This window comes from Prunus mume, linkage group LG3 (genome assembly GCF_029339155.1).
Source record: "Prunus mume cultivar Tortuosa linkage group LG3, ASM2933915v1, whole genome shotgun sequence".
NCBI classification, from domain to species: domain Eukaryota; kingdom Viridiplantae; phylum Streptophyta; class Magnoliopsida; order Rosales; family Rosaceae; genus Prunus; species Prunus mume.
Genome location: NC_142700.1, coordinates 2,871,005 through 2,896,057, shown reverse-complemented (window position 1 = coordinate 2,896,057; position 25,053 = coordinate 2,871,005). Strand labels below are relative to the sequence as shown.

General features: G+C 37.9%; 5 protein-coding genes across 5 annotated transcripts; 3 read left to right on the top strand and 2 right to left on the bottom strand.

Moving 5' to 3' along the window:
• Positions 1–2,748: 2,748 nt before the first annotated feature.
• On the top strand, positions 2,749–4,033 carry LOC103324797 (auxin-repressed 12.5 kDa protein-like). The gene is made up of 3 exons (XM_008226905.3): positions 2,749–3,118; positions 3,244–3,460; positions 3,590–4,033. Exons 1-3 carry the CDS (start codon positions 3,013–3,015, stop codon positions 3,624–3,626), a joined length of 360 nt encoding a protein of 119 aa, XP_008225127.1. The 5' UTR covers positions 2,749–3,012; the 3' UTR covers positions 3,627–4,033.
• A 964-nt stretch (positions 4,034–4,997) lies between these two features.
• LOC103324796 (E3 ubiquitin-protein ligase) lies at positions 4,998–10,674 on the bottom strand. The gene is made up of 10 exons (XM_008226903.2): positions 10,375–10,674; positions 10,157–10,199; positions 8,744–8,802; positions 7,383–7,464; positions 7,063–7,183; positions 6,927–6,968; positions 6,097–6,615; positions 5,730–5,837; positions 5,421–5,630; positions 4,998–5,289 (listed from the first exon to the last, which is right to left on the bottom strand). Exons 1-10 carry the CDS (start codon positions 10,466–10,468, stop codon positions 5,254–5,256), a joined length of 1,314 nt encoding a protein of 437 aa, XP_008225125.1. The 5' UTR covers positions 10,469–10,674; the 3' UTR covers positions 4,998–5,253.
• Positions 10,675–14,065: 3,391 nt separating this feature from the next.
• DEG15 (protease-like protein) lies at positions 14,066–19,601 on the top strand. The gene is given in 15 exon segments (XM_008226902.3): positions 14,066–14,219; positions 14,303–14,349; positions 14,455–14,632; positions 14,762–14,809; positions 14,956–15,036; positions 15,557–15,679; positions 15,960–16,052; positions 16,166–16,269; positions 16,423–16,508; positions 16,591–16,685; positions 16,770–17,238; positions 17,241–17,507; positions 18,241–18,439; positions 18,745–18,836; positions 19,052–19,601. Coding segments are annotated over 15 exon segments (2,211 nt in total). The 5' UTR covers positions 14,066–14,153; the 3' UTR covers positions 19,315–19,601.
• A 151-nt stretch (positions 19,602–19,752) lies between these two features.
• MBAC1 (Mitochondrial substrate carrier family protein) lies at positions 19,753–22,462 on the top strand. Its single transcript, XM_008226901.3, has 8 exons — positions 19,753–20,186; positions 20,660–20,749; positions 20,891–20,992; positions 21,146–21,250; positions 21,325–21,423; positions 21,531–21,719; positions 21,821–21,919; positions 22,014–22,462. Exons 1-8 carry the CDS (start codon positions 20,028–20,030, stop codon positions 22,146–22,148), a joined length of 978 nt encoding a protein of 325 aa, XP_008225123.1. The 5' UTR covers positions 19,753–20,027; the 3' UTR covers positions 22,149–22,462.
• Positions 22,463–22,808: 346 nt separating this feature from the next.
• On the bottom strand, positions 22,809–24,782 carry SPL3 (squamosa promoter binding protein-like 3). Its single transcript, XM_008226900.2, has 2 exons — positions 24,192–24,782; positions 22,809–23,309 (listed from the first exon to the last, which is right to left on the bottom strand). Exons 1-2 carry the CDS (start codon positions 24,566–24,568, stop codon positions 23,201–23,203), a joined length of 486 nt encoding a protein of 161 aa, XP_008225122.2. The 5' UTR covers positions 24,569–24,782; the 3' UTR covers positions 22,809–23,200.
• Between the last annotated feature and the right edge of the window lie 271 nt (positions 24,783–25,053).

Below are 25,053 nucleotides of genomic sequence, written 5' to 3'. Positions count from 1 at the left end.
GCATCAAAGGCCTAACAAGTTTCAGCAAATAGCCCTGATATGGCCAAGATTCGGAATTGAGTGAGAGAGAGAGAGAGAAAGGGGGAATAGAGGCTTGAAAGGCAGCTCTATGTGATGAATGACTGTAGGACCTTAGAAATCTATATACAAATCCCACATTTCCTGTAAGATATCAGATAATTTAGAACATTTTCTATTAATTTCAGGTGGTTCTGGTAGCTCATAAGTATACTCTCTATAAAATGAGTTGGGTCATATGAGGAAGCATCTATCAGATTGTAAAGAAGTTGGGGCTGGTTTCTCAGTATATGGCATTAACTGCTGTATGCAGACTTGTATTAGTGACTTTTAAGTGACCTCAGACTGTTGAGACTCTAGATGCAGTTGTGTAACAACTGTGTGATCAATCATCTAGTCGTTCAGTGATCATACTTGAGTAAAGATTCATGTCTTAGATTTTATTAAATGTTGGTAACTGAAACAACCTAGGTTATATTGAAGCCTCACTTCCAAATCTAAATTGTTCATCACAACTAATTGAAATGGACTTTTGATTTAGCTGAAATAGAAAGAATTGAAAAGAAAAAGGAGCCTCATGTCAATGTAACTTCCCATTTTCTTCTGGGATTCTGTGTCCTCTCTGTGTTGGCTTAGAAACTCGGCATTCCTTGCAAGGGAAGAGAAATGACTTGAATATTTTCTGGCCAAACCATGATCTTGGTGCAGGGTTTTCGTTTTTCTCTTGGTTTCCAAATTCTGGATTTGGTTTAGCAGTTTCTGTGCCACCGGTGTTGTCAGTTGATCTCTTGCTACTGGTACGGGCTGCTCGTACTGAATCTTTGATGCAGGGCTGGTTAGTCGGCACATGCTGTGTTGATTGAAGTACAATTGCTTTTGGTATGATCTGACCATTTGAGATTAACAGGTCTGCTGGGTAATGCTTGATGGGATCGGTCACAATGGACTGTGGTGTAGTGTGACCAAACTCAAACTCTGTGCCTTGTTTGTGAATTTGATTGGCTCTGTTAGTAGGGAGGGACTTGGATTGCTGATCCTGAACACACAGGAGGCCAGAAAACGAAAAAGAGTTAAGTGAACAGCTATCAGCTGCAGCATCCATTGAAATCTTGTTTTGCAGGCGGGCTGCCATTGTTTCTAGGATGCATTCTGGTTCCAAGCTTCCAGGGTTATATATATAGAGTTCTGGTTAAGGGGGCTGAGTGTGGATTTAACTATTTGTTCTGTCTTGTTTGTTTGTTTTTCATCTCTGCTTCCTTTGCCATGTTAGTAGCTATGATTTATTGTTCTCATTTTCTATTGTTTTGGATGGTATATAGGCAGCTTGGAAATAACGAGATGATGAAGAAACAATCCAGAATATTCATTACATGTATTTGTGATTCATTAAAAATGTGTAAAATGTGGAAGTGTGAGATACTTTTTGCGGCAAATTTTAAAATGCTTAAAGATATGCAGGCAGGCAGCTTGTAGGCTTGCAGGTGATCTTTTGTAGGGGCGTGGATAATACCAAGGAATTGCCTGCTGTTAAAAAGGTAAAATAATAGGGTTGGCTTGGGTTGGGTTAAATGTTGTTGTGTTAGCCGAATGCCGACCGTTGAATCTGCTGTGTGTTTGTTCACCAAAAAGCCTTAAAAATTGAACTTTTGTCTCTGATGCTTTTGATCTTTTTAATGCATGCTTACAAAACTTTGCATTGGGTAGCTGATGTTATCGAGGATGGCATTGGCATGTTAATTAAATTAGTTAATTAGTGTTATGTTTATTTATTTATTCATTTTAATTTCTTGAGTTCTTCTTCAAAGGAAAAAAAATAAAATGATTGCTTTTTGTTCTTTTATTTTAAATTTGGTTATTTGAAGAAATCTGTGGGCTTATACTGGTGCACCAGCTTATTATTACCAGGCCAGGTGTCGGCCCATAGAGAAGGTCTTAAATGGGCAAGGCAACCTGTACAGAAAACTAGGGCTGGATTAGCATGCAGGGCGCAAAAATGTGTCTCTCTAGTAGTGAATCGGCGGACCGAATTCTTGTAACTTTTTTCGGCTCAGTTTTCTGAAGTAGCCCAACACGAAATGTGGGCTCTGTTGCATATCATAAGGTCAGATTTTTATATATATTTATTTATAATATTTTTTAAAAAAAAAACAGATTACCATCACATAAAAATAAAAAGAGAAAAATTGGTGGAAGCTTATATAATGAGGTGCTCAATCCAACTTCAGGACCCCTCATTCTAGCCCCCTTGAGATTTGGGTGTAACAGTCAAGCCGTCGCGTCGTGGTGTTAGGTTATATGTTGTCTGATGAGAGAGTTCGATATTTCATGAATCATGTACAGTATCAATAGATAAAAAATATCATTGTAATATGAGTGAGGGACTAAATAACACCACGTAACATTCACGTTGAAACCTTCTCCTAAAAGCCAAAACTAGTGCGTGGACATTTAACCCGGAAAGTGATACCAAATTACAGGACACGTGTCATCTCAATATTCTTGTCCGTCTCCCATGATCATTGATCACTGTGGACCCCACATTGCTCTGATGAATAGGACAAGTATTCGTATAGTGAGACGAGTACACTCTGCGAAGCCAAGCCAGAACAACCAACTCTAAACTCAAAAGATATTAGGTGTTTGATGGATGGATGATATTATTTGGCGGGGCCCAGTTTTACCAAGTCTTTCATTCTTATCCTTCTCTCATCCTTCCTTATTCCACACTCGGGTTTCCTATGGTCAATTTCACCCACAATTGTCGTTAGTACCCATCTTTTGCACTGCCCACTGTAAGCCCTCATTAAAAAATCAATGCCACTTGCCTGGTGGTAGAAAAAATAAAAAAAGCCCCAATTAGCAAATTTTTATTGAGAGATGAGATATTTTTAGGTTTCTAGTTGCATTATATATAGAATAGAAGCCTCTAGACCATGAGCTATTAGAGAGAGAAAGAGAGATAGAGAAGGAAAAGAAAGAAAGAGTGAGCAAAAAATGGTTCTGCTTGAAAAGCTTTGGGATGACATTGTTGCTGGACCTCAGCCTGAACGCGGGCTTGGGAAGCTTAGGAAGGTCACCCCAAAACCCTTGAACATCAAAGGTACTACATATATATGTGACATAAAGTTTGTCTCTTTTTTAATTGTAGTTTCCATATATCATATGGTTTTTTGGGTTTGATCAAATTTGATATATATATATATATATATATATATTTTGTTGTAGATGTGGAGGGAGAGACAAGCAGCAGCAGCAAGTTGGCGATGCCTATGAGCCCAGGAACACCTGTAACCCCAGGAACACCAGTAACACCAGCTTCAGCTCGTGCTAAGGACAACGTTTGGAGGAGTGTTTTCCACCCAGGCAGCAACCTTGCCACCAGATCCATGGGCAACCAGGTCTTTGACAAGCCACAGCCCAACTCTCCCACTGTCTATGATTGGTACGTAACTTCTTAATCTCTACACAAATCAATCCGAGCTGTACGTTCATCATAGATCTATCTGTTGATCAGAGATCTATGTACTCAATTAGATCTTCATATTATCTGATATACGTGATCATATCACAGGCTCTACAGTGGGGAGACCAGGAGCAAGCATCGCTAAGGTGACAAGCAAGCAACTGATGAGAGCAAACACCAGCTAGTAGCTACCGGGGGTTACTTGTAAATAGTGTCGTTTTTTCATTTCTGCGTTTGTCACGTGCCTTGGTGGTGGTTTGGACTGGACTGGATTGTTCTGTGATTAGGTTGTGTCGTTTTAATTTTTGTAAGTAATGTAAGGCCTTGTTTGGCTCTCTGTGTGAGAGAGAGAGAGTGGGGGGAGAGAGAGAGAGAGAGCTCAATCGCTCACTCACTCACTGTCTTTAAGCATTATTAATCACGTATGTATAATGTGTGTGTAGCGTTGTTCAAGTAAAACTGGCACGGTGGATGACTCTTTGTTTAGTCAGATCTAACCGTGAGTTGCTTTCCAATTTTATCATCAAATAAATAAAAATATATTTCCGCTAATTTACTAATGATCCATTTAAGTTTGTGTGGGTTTACTTTATCTTATGATTATTTGTTTATTTACATTAGTACATTCTAAAACGAGATCAGAATCGCATTGGAATTTGGGAGGAGGGGGCCATGACCATGTCCCAGGGTATGGTAGGACCTACATGTGAATGGATAAGAAAGAAGAAAAGGATGAAAGGGAGAGGCTGCGTGGCAGTTGGTGAGTGGGGCCACACTTGGAAAGATACAAAACATTATCTTCTTCATCATAAACAATGACATAATCAATAATGAATGTGTTGAGTGGGTCTTACGCCTCTTCCTTGTGCGTTATTATATTTGGCCATCTCACTCAGTCACTCAAGTGATCACCGTAGTATTGGCTAGATCAAAATCAAGTGGAATCATTGGAATGGAGATTCACCCATTTCATCTGATTTTTTGTGCAAGCCAAGGAGAGGGAACCAATTAAGCTATAATAATAATTAAAAACAAAATTAGGTGGAGTCTGTCTGTCTAATATTCAATTCAAGCCGGCCACCAAAGAAGGCTTAAACTCACTGTAAAACGTCTACATAAGAGTCTCTTTATCTCTCACAATATCCATAATTCCGTTCTGTGAATGTAACGTGACTGCCACGTGTAGCATGATCCCTACAACCCAGGTTTGAAATGAGAGTTTTCATTTGTGCTTGTTTAATTAGTGTACAGTTAGAGTTAGGTCAATGACGAGCTGAATATGGGTGCTGTTCTGTGCTGTGCTGTTAAATATTTTGGAGGGGTGAGAGAAGAGATGAGTGGCCTGCGACATATATATGTATATATATATGCACCAAGTAAAGTAGGTCCCCAAACCGGAGCCGGCCGCACACGGATGCACGTCTTCATGTAGGAAGGAGGGGTGGGGAGAAGAGAGGAGGGAGGTGATCAGGAAATTCAAAACCAATCAAACACGACGGCCACAAGATTAAAGAGATTATTTTCCAGACAGAAAGGGAAATTCATATTCTATAAATACATGTAACAGTTGTAACAAGCTCGTACACATGACATGATAATTTTCATCGGCTTCTAAATTGCTCGCTGTATGCAGCATATGCCAGAGAACGCAGCTCTAAATATGAAACCTACCTGACACTCTTTATTAAGAGCGGTCACTATATATTCTAGTGAAAAGAACAAAAGAACGAAAGAAGTTGAATTGAACCACTCGTTCCAATTTGTCATCATCATCAGCTTGAGTTCCATTTCTTCTGATATGCCAAAAGCTGCAGAACAACACATGCAACGAGATCAATCTGGGAATGTGTATATATCTAAGTATCAAAACTAAAATGTTTTTTTAACGCAAGTTCCCCCAGCTCTTTTCACTAGTTTAAACTCTAGAAAAGGTTCTCACCAGATGACCAGGAATGAGATTGTGTGTTCTAAGGTCTGCCAACGTTTCTTGTTCTCTTAATAGTTGCAGGTTATCTTTGGTTGAGTCTAAAACAACAGACTTGGAAATTAGGACATTTGTGGCAGTTGAATGACTGAATTTGGCATGCAGCTCTTTCACCAAGTACAATTCAACTTCATCAGCTTGCAGTGCAGTTCGGAGAGCTACATACTGTACACAAATAAAACCAATTTCAGTATATGGTGACAGAAGCTTTGGAAATATAATGAAGTTCTATCAAAAGAAAAATGCAGTGAGTGGAAGAATTACGTGACATAGTTGTCCAACTGACAGGGTAGGCCTGCAGCAAAGATAGGGCCGCTGCAAACTGGGTATTCTTTGCTCATCAAAAGAAACAAGCAGGAGGTGGATGTCCAACTGAAAATATGAGAAATCGATGATTCAACCATCTCAGTATAGAAGCAGAGTTCCAGATAAAATTCCAATTACACATATTACATGGTGTGTGTATGAAATGATCTCATAAACCTTATGTGAAACCAGGACCGCAGTGTGTGTTGAAATATTAGTATGGGATAATGGGATTTCAGACAGTCAAATATCTCTGCCAATTTGAAATCTCAAAAGGGTACTTAGTCCCTATCACAGGGGAGTCATGAGCAGATCGTCAACTTACCTCATCATCGTGGTTTTCTGAGTTCCGAAGATACTCCACCAACTTAGAGAGGCGGATGTTCCTGGCATTTTTGCCATTGCCACCACTTGTACTGCCATACCGTGTATGGCTCCGCATGCCACCTTTACCCCAGGCAAGCCTTTCTGAGCTGCCAACAAGCCCCGCAGATGCACCCATAATTTCTCTGTTCAATTCATAATCATTTTCATCACCACCATCTGCATTAGCAGATCCTGATCGACCTCCTCCCCATCTTTTGCATCTCTTTGGTCTTGGTTCTGTGCGCTCGTCACCAGAAGTTGAGTCTTTACCTCCATCATTACCATTTGCATCCTCGTTATCATCGGAACCTTGATGTTCAGCAACATTTCTATAGTTTCTTCTCCCCCTCAAATGAGCATTTCGATAGCTACCCTGTGATCTCCTCATAAATGCAGCTGCAGTTGCTTTAGCTGTTGTTCGTTTCCTTCCTAGTGCCTCAGATTGTCGTCGAAATGTCTGGGCAATGGAAGCTTGGATCTGTGAAAATAAGTTTAAAGATCAAGGGGGAGCAACAAATTGGGAACAAAAAGAAATATCTGTACAGTTTTTCCACTAAATTCATAGTGACGTGTAACACCTGAATGATGAAAGGGCAAAGATTCTAGTATAAGTTCTTATTAAAAGCCATATCACAATTTATGTGGAAGTTGCATTCTTTCAGTAATAGCACACAGATGAGATCCACATACAAAAATATAATCGAGTCTTAACTAAATTTTTAAAGAATTACTGTTCCTGAATAAAATACTTGCATGCCTAACACAAACTTGAAAATTGAAATATGTCACCTGCTTATTGCGAGCCTTCTCCTCTTCATGAAAAGCCAGTTCCTAAAGGAGATAATCAACAATCAGCGCAATAATTTAAAATGTAACTGAGAAAATAAAATTTACAGTCTACGATTGTTGTAAATCAGCATCATACCTCTTCCTCATACTTGTCAATATCTGGATAGATGGCTGCAATTAAGGCATCGTAGTTTGGGTCATCTCTCAAAGAGCGACGACTAGCACAATGGGTGCGGCATGCAGGGCATTCATTGTTCCTGCAGTGAGAGCCAGTTACTAGTAGTCAGAACTCCAACTGGGCCGATTGCGTGTCTAAATATGAAATAGACATATCAGGTCACAAGTTCAAGCTTTCTAATATTTTGAGACATCTCCAAACAAAATCTATATAAGCAAATTTAACTTGAATGTTCCATTTGAATAAAAAAAGGAGAAGGTAATCGTCTGAAGACATACCCCAGGCGCATGGACTTGTCGATGCATTCCCTGCAGAAGCGATGCAGGCATTCCATCACTGTTCTTGTTTTCCGAATGATCCCTATAGATACAAGGGAGTAAATGAATTTATTCTTTTCTTTTTCTTTGTTTGGGGAGAGAGGAGAGGTGTGTTACAAGAGTTTATACTTATTGCATGAAAATGGATAGGAAAATATGTGGGCATGGATTCCAGAAATGAGTTAAGACGCCTAAAAGGACTAGACTGCACCCACAATTTACTACAAGTATACTATCAGAGGGTGAGATCCCCATAAACTGTATGAGTGTAAAAGGGACCAATGAGTACTTGGATCTATATAGTATGATTCACTATCTCAATATTTAGCAAAATATTATGTTAAATTCTAATATGAAGGACTCTTGGATGTGAAAACTCTCAACCTTTGAACTTTAATTTAGGCATGCATAATAAACACCGTCTGAACATGGTGTCTAGATGAAGCTGTCAATGGTTTTAAGGTAAGCAATGTTTTGTAACGAAAATATACAGAACAAGCAACTGCAGGCACCTGTGCAAGCACACAACAGTAACATAAACAAGAAAAAAAATAAGCGAATTGGCCCATCAATAAGGCAGTTCATGTTCATTGCAGGTATCTGAAAAAAAAAAAAAAAAAAGGAGATAAAATTTCTTAAGGCTTTATATTCAAGACCTGTTAATATAATTCTATTTCTTCCAATGAATTTACCCTAATGTAGAAACTTATGTAATTGTGTTAATGGAGGAATGGCCCCGTAAAAGAGATAAATCAATTCGAAGTTTGATGATTTTGATGCTTTCTTGAGCTGAGATGACTGTATTTTCATTTAGTAAATAACAGGTTATGAGCTCTTATCATGAAAAGTTGACTCTGCATGTAAACAGAGTAATTCAGTTGAAGAATGTAATCCATAACTTAATCATACCAATTGCAAGCAGAACTAACAACTGCAATTTTGGGGGAAAAAATATAATTACTAATTCGTGGTAACCACATAATTTTGCAAATCAATATATTGGCCTCTAATCTAAAACTAAAAGTGGTGTTTGACAGATAGAACGCATTATTTCTGACTTGTATGCAACAAAACGCTTAAAACAGTGGCATTTCAAGATATACTAAGCTCAACGCTGCAATACAACAAAACATTAGCATGCAAGTGACTATGATGTTCTAGAATTAAACTATCAATCTTCCTTGATAAAAGATAATGAGATTTACTTTTTGCTGGAACCCGACAATAGTATCTCTTCAAACAAATAAAACTAGAATAGATAAAAATGCTTCCTTCCAATCTATATTTAGTTATTATCCATAATTTAGCATCCCAAAACATACCTAAACAGATAGGGCATTGGACTTCTTTCCGAATTTCTGCCAATTTCACTATGATACATCTGTGCATAATACCAACAAAAAAATAAGAATTAGCATATAGCAGATGTAATATTTGATATGCAGGTTGCTCTATGTGCAACCTTTTTTTTTTTTTGGGCACACACTGATATATGAAGAATGAAAAAAAAAAATACAAATTCTTATAATTTTTTGGATGGGAAATACAGAACCCAGCACAAAAGAAGAGAAAACTATCAAGTATAATTCTATGCAGAAAGAGTATCTGTAAGAATTTCTTAAGTAGAGCCTACCCCACCTCCAACCAAGATCATATATCATAAAACTAATTATAAACGTCTTCAAAATACTGATTTCACCCTTAAGCCTAAACTTCTCATTACATGGAACTTTCCATATCAGTGTCCCATCCTGGGCATCCATATTGTAACTGAACCATAAGCTGCTGCATATTGTGGGTTTGCATTTTGCAAGCATACAAATGCCCAATTCATCATGCATATTGACGTTATTGTCACTATTTAAAATATCCAAAAATGAAAATAAAAACGTTAGTCGCTTTCTTCTATAAATATGGCAGTAAACTAACAAAGCTTGGCGTTGAAAATATAGCAGATGGTGCAACAAGAATGTCACTGCCATAACCGAGACTGCTTCAATCCCAGAGATATCCTGTATGCAAAACACTTCTTTGTGGAAAGCGTTTAGCAGAATAATGAGAGCCCAGTAGAGTTATAGAGTTCAGAAGCTGAGTAGGAGTTTGTATGAAGCGGATTGGTCAGAAAATTCCAAATTTATCCCTTTCAACGAAGCACCATGATCCCTCCATCTAATAAACTATCGAGCAAGACTTGAGTGAGAATTTTCGCTCAAAATGACCCAACAATCACAAAAACAATCGACGAAAGCCATATGAAAATTTGGATCAGCATCTCTATGCAAGTTTTATTCAGCTTAGCACATGGGCAGGCGTTGCTGTAGCTAATGACCATCCACCAGATTGGGCAACATGCTTGAACCACCCATGCACGCATAGAAATTGAAGCCCGAAATCAGCAAAGCAAAAGCCACGGCACAGAAGATCCAAAACCCAACTTCACCAACCTTCTTCCCCGCACTAGCAGAGCAACCAAAACCAGGAAAATAAAAGAGAAAACCCCCATCAACCAGAAGTCATTGCTTTCACAGTGGCATAGACGTTAATCCACATAGCTCATCCCAGTAGCCGCTCGATTAACAAAACACAAACAAAGAGTAGCACGAAGCAAACCATGCAGATCCCAAATCAAGTCCAGCATTCAAAATCAAACACTTGCACAATCAACAGAACCAATACCAATAAACAAAAAGAAAAATAGAAGAATGAGAAAGATATGAAGAACCAGAAAAGCTCACTCGTCTTTCTCTTCGTTACTCGGGGAAAGGCTTCGATCGGACTCTGAGGGGCAAAAGGACCAAGAAGGAACACATGAAGAAACAAAACAGAATCAGAGAAGGGAAAAGAAAAAAAATTCCAAAACCATGTGCAGGAACGAATATGCGTGTATGGTTTTGTTTGCGGTGGGTTGAAAAATTTGGAGTTGGGTTTGGGTATTGAGCAAAATAAGACGTACCCTCTTCGTCTTGTGGATGGTCGTGGCTGTTTTCATGGTGGTTCTGCAGAGGATCATCTTCCATAGGCTCTGGGGTGCGCTTCTGTGCCGGCATTGCTCTGGTTTCTAGCGAAAATTTAGCACGGAACGGAAGGCTTGTATGTAAGAGTATGCAATTGTTACTTGATTGCGGTGCTCTCTGAGGAACAGAGAGAAAGAAAACGATGAAGGTGGTGGTGGAGTGTGGCTGACCAGAGAGAGAGAGGCGGAGGGGTAGAGGCTCTGAGAGGCTCGTGGTCTTACCAAAATTTCTTCAATTTATATAATATAAAAAAAACAATAAAATTGCCAATAAATAAAATATGCCCAGCTGCTGCGTGCAGGGGACAATTCAAGCTGGGTTTTTGGTCAACACGTGTAAGATGCAGGGGTGTTATGGTAAATCTACTATCCTATTTTGCTTTGCCTTTTTGGTTTTGCTTTTTCCTCTTTCTGCGTTTACGTTGGGTTGCTGGCAGGAAATGCCTGGATTTCTTGAGAAAAAATAAAATTAAAAACATGATAATAAAAAGAAAAACACACTGTAAAAAGAAGCATATAGATTAATTGGTAACTGAATTTTCTGAACTTTTTTCTCCATTGCCATTCACTTGCTGGACGGCCTTGTGTTTTTCTTTTTACTTTTTACCTTTAAATAGTTGTTTTTGTTTAATTCGTTATTACCAAACTATCCCTAACGAATAATAAGTCTACCACTAATTGTATTAAATTTGGTTTGAAATACTTGAACATTTTAGTTTTTAGTTTTCATCCAAGTTTCAACCTTGGATAGATAATTAATACTTAAGCTTTGCCTATTGTGCCGAACGCAATGAATATATGACGAGAGGGAGACTTGTTTGTTTGTAATTTACTAACTTAACGCAACGCGCCGTAAATATATTAAAATTTGTCCAACTACTAATCCGTGTAAGCATTGTTTGTAAAAAGTTATCCTTTTATCTACAAAATGAACTGTCAAAATATCTAAATAAGTAAATTTCGAATTATATTCGCACGTCTGACATTTGTACATGCTTATTTGTCAATTAAGAGCGATGATACATGCATGTGGAAAATATAACTAATCAATTATCTAAAACATACATTTCATATAAATAATTGGCTTAACCACAATTAATAGTCTCTTAAACAATCATCAAAAGATACATATAGAGTATATTGTGTATTGATCAGAATGATTATACATAATCGGGTATAGGGTTCCATATTTCTGAAGAAAAAACAAGGTATAGTTTATCTTCAAGCTATTTTAAAGGATAAAGGATGAGTATGTGCCTTTTTCTACCTTTTGATCATTTTTGTGTGAGGCGGGCAGGCAGTGTGTTTTCTGCATCCATCTTTGGGGTGTTTTCCTTGACTTGTCAAATGGTCAAAGAATCAAACATAGTAAGTATTGCATGCCCTTCTAAGCAACAAGCTTTACAGATTCTTAAGAAATGAATAATGCTACAGAGTCTTTTGTTTTTGCTTCGCAGGTTTTATATTACATATACATATATACGACGCTGTCTTACTAAAACATGTGTTGTCAATATGGAATCGATGTGTTATCGACACATAATTGATAATACTAATGTAAACCTAAATAATATGCATGAAGATTTATATATTAACAGAAAGTATTTTGGAGTGCTAAGTTGTTTTTACAATAAATGCTAATGTAAGATAGATTGACATTTGCTGTCTCTAAATTGTGTGTTCCCTCGTGCCTTTATTTAATATTTGTGACATATGTTCTCTCACTTATAACGTAACATAAACCGTGTTAACTCCATCAGAAAACATAATAAATAAAGTTTTAAAAACAAAAAGGTTTTTTAATTGCCATATAGTCTATGATCCTATATTCAATTTGCATTTTAATCCTCAAATTTGCAAAATATGATTGATGTAGTCCCTAGAATGTTGGTCATGCGTTACTTTTTATATTAAATTTAGGGGTAAAACAATATTTTTATGTTTTTTTTAATGGCAAAATCGTATTTTTACGTTTATCCTCTTGCTTTTAGTTTATTTTCCATTTGATATGGTTAAGATTGAGGAGATTAGATGGGTGGGTGGGGAAGGAGCAAGAAGGGAGAGAGAGAAGCCATGAGAGGTGGGTCGTCGAGTATGAGGAGGTTTGTGTTGAAATAATTGTTTATGAAAAGAATATAGTTGGATTTTAAGGTTTTGAAAGAAAAAAAAATTAGTGGGGCGAACTTGGATGTTTGAGGAGTGTAAATAAAAAAAATTCAAAGAAGGTGACTGAGTTTTGTTCTTTGTTCTTTATTCACGTGGTGGTGGAAATTGTGAATTTGGGTACACAGTGGTGGTGGAAGTGGTGGCGGGTGTGGGTGATGGGAGTTGTATTTGAAGTGACAATAGTATCCTTAAATTTAGAGAAAATCGATGAAATACCCTTGAACTTGTACCCCAATCGAACTTAATCCCTAAACTTAAAAAATCAACCAATTTACCCTCAGACAAATTTATATCGCTAATTTAGCACATGCCTTTAGATTTTATGAGATTTAATCCAATCTCCAAGTTAAACCTGACCACGTTTGAGATATTTTGAGGGTTATCTCGTCCTTTTAAGCCCTTCCCTCCCAAACCTCATTCACCCTATCTGACACTTTCAAAGTGAAGTGGGTAATCTCCTTTGTTGAAGAGTGGCGAGAAGGAGACGAAGAAGAAACTCTAGGAGATGAAGTTGGAGATCAAACAAAACAAGGCTCCAACAAGACCTGATCTCAGCGATGGTCGAAGGGGAGAGGTGAATAACGAAGTTGCAAAGCTGAAGCGTGTTTTGGGAAAGGAGCAAAAATTGATAGCTTTGAGAAAGACCTTAAGAGCCTGCAGAAGGCCAAAGATAAGAGTGAGAAGTGGGTTAGGGAATTTGAGAGTAAGATTGGGGTTTTGGAAATGAAGGAAATTGAGGGGAAGAGCACAGAATTAGGGTTGAGGAGGAAATCGAGGGGAAGGAGGAATGATGAATACTAGGATGAAAATACCCTCCAAATAGGCCACACGTGCGTCTCATGTGGTTGGGTTTGACGGAATATTGGATGAAATCTCGTAACATCAAACGACAAGTGTGAAATTGGCGATAAAAATTATTCTAGAGGGTAAATTGGCTGATTTTTTAGTTAATGGGATTAAATTACAATGGTCATAGTTTGGGGGAATAAAATGGTTGAAAATCCCTTAATTTTAAGAGAAAATTTAACAATTATGACAAAAGGACCAACACTGCTAATGAAAGTGGAGTTAATGGATTACAACAATCATTTTGCGAATTCGAGGAATAAAATGTAAATTGAGTATAAATTTAGGGACTATGGCAACTAAAAAGCCAAAGAAAAATAATAATAACATGAGTGCATGACATAACCCTATTGAAAAGAAGTAAATTTCGAAGCATTGGTTACAATAAGATGATCAATAATACAATTCAATAGCCACACAGGACTTTCTAACCAATAATAAGGACATTTTTGGTGTAAAGCAAAATAGCCCAAATAGTCTTCACTAACTAAATAACTTAATAAGTTACGAAACTGAAATATAATATTATTGATACGGCGGGTAAGTAAATTTTTAGAGCGGTAAAATAGGGGAGAGTCACTTTTTCGTCTTCCTTTTTATCTATTTTGTTGTTGTTGGTTTTCATTGAAGGTATATATTTATGTGAACCCCACTCTGTAATCAGAATCGGGCACTCAGAACAAGAACACCATCTTCTCTTCCTTATTATGGGTTTACCGGAGATCGTCGATTTCGCTCGTAATTTAGCCGTCATGGTCCGAGTCAAAGGCCCTGTAAGTTTCTCTTTAGTCTTTATCCCTCTTCTAATTTTTCTCTGAGCTTCTGCTATCTGATTATGCAAACCTTCTCCACATAGGACCCAAAGGGCCTCAAAATGCGAAACCACGCTTTCCATCACTACCAGTAAGCCAAGTTTCTGTTCATAATTAACCTATATATATTATATAATTTCCTAATTTCATTTTGTTTTGTTTTCTGATTTGTTTGTATTGATTTGCGTATGTGTAGCTCTGGGACGACGACTATATCAGCGTCTGGAATGCTATTGCCGAACACCCTTTACGACTTTAATGTTGCTCAGCAACTCTTTGGTGGCGACAGTGAACGGTCTCCTGCTCTGGTTGTGACTGTTGCCTCCATTGTTGAGCCTTTTCTCTCTCTGCAACACAGAGAGGGCCTTACCCAGGTTGAAATTAGCATGCGATGATTTACCTTTTTTGCTAAATTTTGTACTGGGGTTGATATGCAATGCATTTGATTTGCTTTTTTATATTTTTTATATTTTATATTTATTAATTATTTTGGTACCTTGCAGGGCAGGCCTCAGTTGATTCCTGGGGTTCAGATTGATATAATGGCAGAGGTATAGCAATATAGCACAAACCCAAATTTTTTATTTTATTTAATTATTTCATACATATTGACAAATTTTAACTGAAGATTTTTGTATACGTTACTTTATGGGGTTAGATATAAGCTTCTGACTATTTGAGGTGTTTTCTTTGACAGGATGAAATGAGGTTCCACAAAGATTCTGAAGATTTGGATAAAGGGCCTCCGTGCTGGTTTGCAGCACAGCTGTTAATGCTAGTAGGATTTTGCTTATCCAGTTGTTTAATTGACTAACACTATACATTTGAGTGTAGAATTGATGTAGGAGGAGCTTGCAACAATAGCAGCTCTCTGTCGGAGGATTTCAACCATTTATTTCTTTTGTGCCTAGTTGACAACCGTTCATGTGATCATTAGCACTTTTGGTTCATTTGTGTAAAAAAATGAAAGTAATTTATTTTATTTTATCTAATGTTATAAACATATTCATGACCGTCATGCAGTCACCTATCAAAGGGAAATGAAGTATTAACTGGTAGTGGAAAAATAAAATTGACCTGAATTATGTTCTTAAAAACGTGTCAATAGCTTGATTATTATATGAAATAAGACGAGACTGCAATCTCAAAGTCAATTTTAATGGTTGGTCACTGATTTAATAAATAAAGTGAATGATATATCTTTCATTTCTCATATTTGCTTGTATTTACTGTATGCTTGATACTCATTCTAAACCATACATGGCTTCTGATATTGATCAAACTAATGTACCTTATAGATTGACGTTCCTGCTTCTGCTGTTGCTCTCCAATCAGTTATGGAAGCTTCTTTAAGCTCCCCAGATCATGGATGGGAGGTCGGTTGGTCTTTAGCCTCACATGGTAATGCTCCTCAGACCCAGGTATGAGGTGTTTCTGTTTTGGGAATTAATGCAAAGTTATCATCCTGTGCAGATCTCTTGTAGAGATAATTGTGTCATGTGACGTGGAAAGCAACTAATTGAGAAATCCATAACAACCCTCACTGATGAATTGAGCAGTTCTTCCTTATCTGGTTGGTTGGGAGAATGCTGCAGAAGCTAACATGATAAAGAGATCCGTTTTAATGTTTTTCATGTAATGTGAAAGAGATTTTTTGTTAATCTGGACTGTGACAGTACATCATCTGTCATGGATAACCAGGTGGACTCGGCTGTCAGACAATTGGGGAATTCAAGTCTTACAGGCAAGTCAACTACAAGAATTGCCATTCTTGGAGTATCCTTAATTTCCAAGGTGAATTTATGCTCTTAAATTTAGTTTAGCATACAGTTTTGGCGAAGATTCATAACTCAAGATACTGAATATGAGTCCATTTGTGAGAGTGATAATTAATTGTTTCTGTTCAGGACGTGCCAAACATAACCATATCATCCTCCACTAAAAAGGGGGACTTTCTTGTGGCTGTGGGTTCTCCTTTTGGTGTCCTCTCACCTGTGCACTTCTTTAACAGGTATTTTATCTTCTCTGTATAAAAATATGTTATGTTTCTGGTCCTGTCTGATATTATCTATGCTCTATCTCTCACTCTCGCTCTGGTTTTATCTGAAGTCTAATTGTTTCATCCTATTGATGCCTGATTTAATTCTTTGGCTTCCTACCTCAGTATATCAGTGGGATCCATTTCCAACTGCTATCCTCCTAATTCATCTTATAGTTCATTGCTGATGGCAGACATACGGTGTCTTCCCGGTACGAGCATAACCTGAAATAGTATCTATTGTTCTTTTCATGCTATTGGTCTCTGATTCCATATTAATTCTAAATCTACCAGGAGGGGAAGGTGGTCCAGTTTTGAATGAGCATGCACAACTTGTTGGTATTTTGATTAGACCATTGAGGCAGAAGACTAGTGGGGCTGAGATTCAGGTAACTTGAGAGCATTTGCCTGTGTGACAGTCTGAAATTTATTTTTCTTAACATGTCATCCAAAATTTTAGTCTTGGGTAACAGCTGGTGATTTCATGGGAAGCCATTGCAACTGCTTGCAGTGACTTGCTGCAGAAGGAGCCCCATTATGCAGAAAAAGAGATTTATTATGACAAGAGAAACTTAAATGCTGTAGTGAAGACATTTTTAGCCGACAGCCACAACTCAAATGGACCCATAACGCATATTCAGGAGCATCTTTATTCTAATTGCTCATCCCCATCACACATTGACAAGGCAATTGGTTCTGTTTGTCTTATAACCATGGATGATGGAGTATGGGCATCTGGTGTGTTTCTTAACAAGCAAGGTCTCATACTCACAAATGCTCACTTGTTGGAACCATGGAGATTTGGTAAAAGAACCGCAAGTGATGGAAAGCATGGATCCAATTCTGAGGCACTGTCTGATGGACCTGTATCTCCAGGGCATAGTGAACTATATGGCAAACAAAAGAGTGAAGGTTTTCTGCCAAGGATTCGCAATAATGCAGATCTCTTGTGGGTGATGAATATGGAGGACATAAATTGAGTTCTTCTTACAGAGGTCATAGAAACATACGTGTCCGCCTGGATCATACAGACCCTTGGACTTGGTGTGATGCTAAAGTAGTGTATATTTGTAAAGGACCTTTGGATGTTTCCCTGTTGCAGCTCAAGCACATTGCAGATCATCTTTCCCCAATTGCCAAGGATTTTTCATCGCCATCTGTAGGATCAAAGGCATATGTTGTTGGACATGGACTATTTGGACCAAGATGCGGTATATACTTGCTTATAGCTTCTTTTCATCCTCTTGTTTTTGATTGTTTGAATTTGGATTCCCCCTGGAAATGTATCATTTGATTTTGTCTACTTGCCACCTTGACAGAAGATCTCACAAGTCACACCTATCTTTGTTGTTGATGATGCTTGTCATTGTTAGTCCAGTTGGTGTAGTTATTTAATCAAATAATTTACCAAGCCATTTAACATCTCATATATAGTTTTAAACTCTTTTGGCGGACAATTATCAAGAGTTTCTGCCTAGTGCAAGTTTCTGTTTCAGACTTGAATTTTGACATTATCAAGTGTTAAAGAGTTCTGATATGGTACTGTTAGAAATCTTTCGTTAGATTTTGTACAATCTTAATAAAGATGTACTGTACAGAAGTAAGTGACATACGTGGTCCAATTTATTGGATGTAATTTTTTTTACACTTTACTATTCTTAGCATCTATGTGCATTGCAATTTGATTAGATGTATGCCCAGTTATGCAGATCCTTGAACTTTTCTTCTTCGCCTGTGCTGCATTACTTGGCACTAGTACTGATGCAATAGTTCTAAAGAATGGATGTTGAATCTTAGTGCCATGACATGACTAAGGGGGACTAATTGTACACATGCGCTTATCTTTGTTATGGAATGTGTTTCCAATAATTGGCTTCTTGTTTGTTTGCTTGATTTAGACAGTCCACTTATGTTTCATGTCCTGATTGAGATTAATTCCATTAGGCTTCTCCCCATCAATTTGTTCTGGTGTGGTCGCAAAAGTTGTGAAAGCAAAGTTTCCACTCTCATATCAGCCCGACCAACCAGGAAATACTCAAGGACATTTTCCTGTGATGCTTGAAACAACAGCTCCTGTCCATCCTGGTGGTAGTGGTGGCGCTGTCATTAATTCAGATGGTCATATGATTGGACTTGTCACAAGGTATGAAGAAACTAAATTTTTGTGGGTTGATTGTATTCTTGCATTACGCATGGCCATGATATGAAGACTCTAAATTTTGTGATTTCTACCATGATGTTGGCTGTGATGCTATTGAAATCAAATAAAGCACTAAAATAAGGATAATTTGGTGGAAATCATATCATTCTCTGTTACATTGTTGTTAAGGCTGCTTTCTGTGTCATCAGCATCATCACTTCAAATCTTAGATGTGTTCATTTTATTTATGTCCCTCACTCTTTGCTGATAGAACTTCCACGTTTAATGAGATATATTTTTTGAAACAGCAATGCAAGGCATGGTGGAGGAACTGTTATACCGCATCTGAATTTCAGCATTCCATGTGCGGCCCTCCTCCCCATCTTCAAGTTCGCAAAAGGTTATTTATTCATACATTCTGTTAACTTTTTATTTCACTTGTTTTGATGGTTCAAAGTCATTGTAGGTGCTTGAACTTGTTTTGTTTTTGGTGTTGGTATACGGTATCAAGATGTGTGGTTTAGTTTGACATGTTTTTCCTGATTATCGAAAAAGGGGAGTAACAAAAGGGTAAGCAATGGGGAGATCTGACAACTGTGGTTTTTCTTCCGACAGACATGCAGGATATTTCACTTCTCCAAGTTCTTGACCAACCAAACAAATATATTTCTTCCGTATGGGCATTGATGCCACCTCTGTCTCCCAAGCCCCCTCCTTTGCCTCATATGCCAGTGTCACTACGACAAGAGAACAACAAAGAAGGGAAAGGTTCCCGTTTTGCAAAATTTATAGCTGAAAGACAAGATGCGTTTACAAAGCCAACTCAACTTGGCAAGGCAGGAAGACTTTCTAACGATGCTGTTCCTAGCAAGTTATGACTTATGAGCATCCAGCAATTTACTTGTAAGGCATCAGCTAAAGAAAAACCGGAATCAGGTTTCATAGTGTTACTCTGCTGCTTCACTGACTTCACAGACTGGGCCAAAATTCCATGGGCAGAAGAAGTTTGCAACTTCATAGGAAAGCCGTGTGCAATGCCCAATAATGTTCCTTCGTTCCGGACAACATTGTCTTCTACTGTTGTATATCGCATATGTGACATTAATTTGCTGCAGGTTTCCAAAGAAATGAAAACCTTTCAATTTTTAGAACAAAAAATGAAAAAGACCTGATTGTTTTTACTTTTTGCCAGTTACTCATACAATCTGAATATAACATTGATATATACTAGTCTATCCGCATGCGCGGGAGCGTGGTTTAAAGTTTTTAATTTTGTTCGTTATAAAAAATAATTTTTTAAAAAAAAACCAGAGCAATTCCTGGACTGGACAAGGCAATATTTTGAGAGTGGGCCTCAGTGACTCACGTCGCACTTACCAAGCTAAAAGACATAAGGAGGGGGATGGTAAATCAGATTTGAGACCCTTCCTAACTACAAATGCAAGCCGCAAGAACCCAATAAGAATTTGTATGGGGCGGTCCTGACCTGAAGACTCGCTTTTCGCCGCCTCTCTGCTCTGGTCTAACCGTCTTAGATGTTTCACTAAAATCTCAGAGAGAGTGAGGGAGACGAAGTACGTATAAGGACACCATGATAAAAGCCCAGAAAGCAGAAATAACAAAACGAGAGAGAGAAGAGAGAGAGAGGGAGAGGCAGATGGCGGATAGTTCCGGTTACAAGGAGTACGTGGCAGGCTTGCTCGCCGGCGTTGCCACTGTTGCCATTGGCCATCCCTTTGACACCATCAAGGTAAATTCATATTAATTTCAATTTGTTGAACTTTCAGTGGTTTAATTGTGAACTTTATTTTCATGGGTATGTTTTAAAAACCTCTTTTTTTGAAGTGTGATTGATAGGACTTGGAAGTAGAATGTATGAACTAACGCCAAATTTTAGTTTTTGGCGTCTGGGTAGTTTAAATTTTGGCTGAACAACATTGGATCAGTTTGATTTTACAAAGTTAGTAATGTTACAGAAAGCAAGCTTAATTTTCCTTAGTTAGATATGCATTAGCTTAACGTTTTGTAACTTTTCCCACTACCAGGCTGTAATCTTTCAGTCACTTCTGTATCGTTGTCACATTATAGTTGATGATTTCAGGATGCTGTTTGCCTTTGAGATTTTTCTATGAACTGAGAATGGGCGGACCATTTTTCTTGTGTGTAAAATTGTGCTTTTCTCCGAATGCGAATTTCTTATGTATGTAATACTTGTTTAATTAGGTGAAGATGCAAAAACACAATACTGTAGCACATGGGATTACGTACAGGAATAGTTTTCATTGTACTGCGAGGATACTAAAGACTGAAGGGGTATGATCCTGCACTTTCTCTAGCTAGATATCTCTTGCATTACAATCACCTTTTTTCTTTTGAAAAAGGAATGATGTTATAGAAATTGAATTTTCTCATCATATTTTCCAGGAAAGCTGACTGATATTGGGTCCTTGACAGATTAAAGGACTTTACAGAGGTGCAACATCATCTTTTGTGGGGATGGCTTTCGAGAGTTCACTTCTTTTTGGCATGTATTCACAAATGAAACAGTCGCTGCAGGTTTGAATGAAAATGAAATGTAAACTTTGCTGCTTTTATTTGGCAATGAACTTTATAATCGCTTCTGTTAGATGCATGATTTCTGTAGAGAAATTGTTTATCTGTTATATGGTTGTAATGTAACATTCTTCTTAACCATAATGACACTTCTAGGGAAGCGCACAAGGTGCAGGGCCACAGCTCCAAGTCATAATTCCATCTGCAGCTTATAGTGGAGCAATCATCAGTTTTATATTATGCCCGTCGGAGCTGGTGAAGGTAAGAGGAGCTCAAGGGGTTTTATATTGTGCAGTATTTTCTCGTGGTATGCTTATTACACTGAGCTTTTCCAGTGTAGGATGCAAGTTCAAGGCACAGACTCTTTGGTCCCAATGTCCAGAAGATACGACAGTTCTCTCGATTGTGCCCTTAAAACTGTAAAAAATGATGGGGTGAGAAAATACTGTTCTTTCATGACTGAAAAAGGGAAGAAAATACCGTGCCTTCTGGCAAACATATAATTTGTGATGATCTTTTTAGCTGATGGAAAGATTTTCAGGTTAGAGGAATTTTTCGAGGAGGTTTTACAACTTTGTTAAGAGAATCTATTGGAAATGCAGTCTTCTTTAGCATTTATGAGCATGTCCGCTATCACATGCATTTACATCTGAAATCTGCTTCACCTGACCACAGAAACTTGATTGATGTGGGAGTTGGGATTGCTAGTGGTGGCCTTGGTGGTATAGCGGTATCTCCACTATTTGGCCTTCTCTAATATGCATGTTCGCATTACCATTACACTAGACACTAGACTTCTAAATTGTGATTTTCTTCTTAACGTTCTTCCAGTTTTGGTCTGCTGTTCTACCCTTGGATGTGGCAAAAACCATAATTCAGACTGCTCCAGATAATAGTTCTTCAAGAAACCCATTTCAAGTCTTGAGCTCGGTAAGAACACCTTTCCCTCTCTCTCCTCCGCCCTCCCCAAATCCAGTATTTAAAAAAGACTGAATGGGCCGTTTTTATCTCTCTCTCTCTCTAGATTTACAGAAGGGCTGGATTGAAAGGATGCTATGTTGGCTTGGGTCCTACTATCGTTCGGGCTTTTCCTGCTAATGCAACGGCAATTGTCGCCTGGGAGGTAGCCGTAAAGCTATTAGGCATCAAACGTGACTAAGGATACCAAATGCTTCTAACCTATTTGTCAACTCCTGTTAAATCCAGCCAAATAAAATTGTTCACTTGGACGAACTCTAGGGAGGTTACTATATGTTTCCACAAGAAAATATTAGAGATTGGAGAGTTTTTGTTAGAGCCTTTTTTTGTATTGCTCTTATGTTTAGTTTAGTTGCGCTTGGTCGTAACATAAGCACCATATGAAGAGTGCCCAATTTTACTGATGGTGGAAAATTACTGCCGGATTTCAAATTATTTGTAATTTCTTTCAAACTAACAATAAATGAAATAGAAGAGGGTATGAACTTAGCTCGATAGGTATGCTTCTCTGTTTTGTTTTCTTTTTTTGTATTCATTTTTCATTAAATGAAAGGAGAAAGACAGAGGGTCTGAACTTGGCTCACTCGATATGGTAAATTTGATCAGCTTTAAAAAATTTCTCCACACAGTGAAGTAAAATGTTCGTTCCAAGTCTATGTCTACTTAGCCTCTCCGACCAAACATTGTATTAAGGGTAAGGAGCACTCTTAACATTCAGGAAAACTGGTGGTGTTACTAAATTCACATGTTATAAAATGGATGGATGAACATGAGCGGTGGTTTATCATTTAAAGTCATTTCACTTTACAAACTTATATCCAAACCCAGCGCAATCCACACATTTTTGTTGTTGTTGGAGTGATGCACTGATTCATGATAAACATATTTGAGTACGTACATGGAGAGAGAGAGAGCATTTCATGAAAAGTAAACTAATGCATGAACAAGAATGATCAGCAACTGTCCTGATCAATCACAGCCACACATATGAAACACAAGAGGATGGGAGTTGTGCTAGCTACCTTAGCTATATATGCATAATTGTTGGATTTCAGATGCAAATTTTCAAGTACATAAAATTAAGAAAGAGAATTCAATGGTGGATAATGAAGGTTGAGGATTGACAGAAGAGAGAGAGCACGCTAGGCTAGAGGTAGAAAAGAGGCATTTTATATGAGAGAGATATATAGCAATCCTCGCTTTTTAATAACCATGCCTGCTCTGGGGTTTTGTTCATTCTCCATGATATTCAGAGGAGGTTTTCCGACGCCGCTCATTGTGTCCAGCTAAACGCCTCCGACAACTCCTTTTATTATCATCAAACTCTGGTAGGCTATGGAACCTGTAAACGCACCATTAATTCAGTGGATTTATGAGTCACAATATATGGTAATTAAACCACTTCTTTTTCTTCTTCTTCTTCCTCTCTCTCTTTCTTTTTTGGGGTAAATGGTTTTCTCTCCTTCATCTTGTTTTTCTCTTTTTCTTTAGCTATTTTCTCTGTACTGCATGTATATATATATATACACACACACACACATACTAAACTACATGATTCTGTATATAAGTAATTATGCAGTTAGATGGACCCTTTATATGATATGATCTATATACCGATGAAGTATAAGAATGGTACAAAAAAGATAAGCTACATTGACAGAAACCAAGGCAAGAAATCAAAACAGAAAAAACAAAAGAAAGTAAGGCAGAAAGAGAGAGAGAAAAGAAAAGGCTTAGAGCTAGTGAGACATGACATGAAATTGTAAGTATGGGGTTCATGGTGTGCCCCCTTCTCAACGCTATTCAACAAGTTTTCATACTAATTGCGTGATTTATTATAGCTCACACCAACTATATATCCTTTTGGAAAAACCCAACTATCACACCTTCTGTTTTGAAAAGACTTTAGGGTAAGATATAGAAGGACGTACGAAAAATGAATTATCAAGATGAGGGAAAAAATTACCGAACATTTTACCCATCAAAAAAGAGATTAATCTATTTTGCTCGATGAGTCATGCACCAATTAATGCAATAACTCAATACGATGAAACTTGCAAAAATGGTTTGATGGGTTTTCTAAATGTTCAATTAAAATGCAATTTCACTTAAGCACTAGATATCTTTTGTTCTATGAGCATGAAGCAAGAAGTTCGCTCTACAAGAAAAGATATGTGGTAAGAAATTAATGAGTGTAAAGTTTAGGGTTTGTTAATTGACTGACCTGCTACATTGCTGGCAGAAGCGCTGTTGAACTCCACCCACACGCACCGCCGGAGCCTTGGCATGAACACCGCAGACCTTATGGCGGCGATAGTATTGTTTTGCATCACTCAAGTCAGCATTGCAATCATCTGCTTGACAAGATGGCCTTGCCATAGACCCTCCTGCACCAGATCCTCTCTTGTTAGGAGTAGTAGTTGCACTATTCACCATCAACACTCTTTTCCTCCTCTCATCCTCACCGTACACTAGTGATGATCTGTTAGTATCTTCATCATCCTCCTCTTCCTCCTGCTCTTCTTCTTCATCCTCCTCCTCCTCCTCTTCCTCCATCTTGTAGTTCAAGCTCCTCTTCCCATGAGCTCTGTTTGATTCCATTTTGGAGAAAATTAGGAGAGAAGGCAAGAAATAATGAGAGAGAAAGAGAGATGGAAGAGTCAAAGAAGAAGAAGACTAAGACTAAAACATTGATATAGGAAAGGGTTTTGGAAAAGAAAGAGATTTATGTGTGAGGACCACAAGTTCCAAATGTTCTCTTGTCACCACAAGGATAACAGTGAATGGTAGCTAGAAGCCTACAAAAGCCAAAGCTAAGCTCATTTCCTCCAACAAAACCACATCATCATGTACATGATGTGTACAGCTACAACAACACAACAACAGGCACCAACTCTTTTACTGTAACTTTAATTCACATAGACATATTCACATGGTGGCTATTGCACTATCTAATTCGTTTTTAGGATAGGATTTGTGTCTAATCCAATCATGGAGCAAAGGGAATTAATACTTGTCCAATATTGTTTGAACAACCCAATATTGTTGTACAAATGGGATTTGATTTACAGGGAGATTCAATAAGT

What these genes read in the sequence shown, in the direction of transcription:
- LOC103324797 (XM_008226905.3), top strand. Translation starts at nt 3,013, where the DNA reads ATGGTTCTGCTTGAAAAGCTTTGGGATGACATTGTTGCTGGACCTCAG. An exon ending in AAAACCCTTGAACATCAAAG is followed by an intron (nt 3,119 to 3,243) that starts GTACTACATATA and finishes ATTTTGTTGTAG; the next exon opens with ATGTGGAGGGAGAGACAAGC. An exon ending in TCTCCCACTGTCTATGATTG is followed by an intron (nt 3,461 to 3,589) that starts GTACGTAACTTC and finishes ATCATATCACAG; the next exon opens with GCTCTACAGTGGGGAGACCA.
- LOC103324796 (XM_008226903.2), bottom strand. Translation starts at nt 10,468, where the DNA reads ATGCCGGCACAGAAGCGCACCCCAGAGCCTATGGAAGATGATCCTCTG. An exon ending in CCAATGCCCTATCTGTTTAG is followed by an intron (nt 7,465 to 8,743) that starts GTATGTTTTGGG and finishes TTGTATCTATAG; the next exon opens with GGATCATTCGGAAAACAAGA. An exon ending in CAGTTGGACAACTATGTCAC is followed by an intron (nt 5,631 to 5,729) that starts GTAATTCTTCCA and finishes ATTTGTGTACAG; the next exon opens with TATGTAGCTCTCCGAACTGC.
- MBAC1 (XM_008226901.3), top strand. Translation starts at nt 20,028, where the DNA reads ATGATAAAAGCCCAGAAAGCAGAAATAACAAAACGAGAGAGAGAAGAG. An exon ending in ATCCCTTTGACACCATCAAG is followed by an intron (nt 20,187 to 20,659) that starts GTAAATTCATAT and finishes TTGTTTAATTAG; the next exon opens with GTGAAGATGCAAAAACACAA. An exon ending in AAATGAAACAGTCGCTGCAG is followed by an intron (nt 20,993 to 21,145) that starts GTTTGAATGAAA and finishes TGACACTTCTAG; the next exon opens with GGAAGCGCACAAGGTGCAGG.
- SPL3 (XM_008226900.2), bottom strand. Translation starts at nt 24,568, where the DNA reads ATGGAATCAAACAGAGCTCATGGGAAGAGGAGCTTGAACTACAAGATG. An exon ending in TTCTGCCAGCAATGTAGCAG is followed by an intron (nt 23,310 to 24,191) that starts GTCAGTCAATTA and finishes GTGCGTTTACAG; the next exon opens with GTTCCATAGCCTACCAGAGT.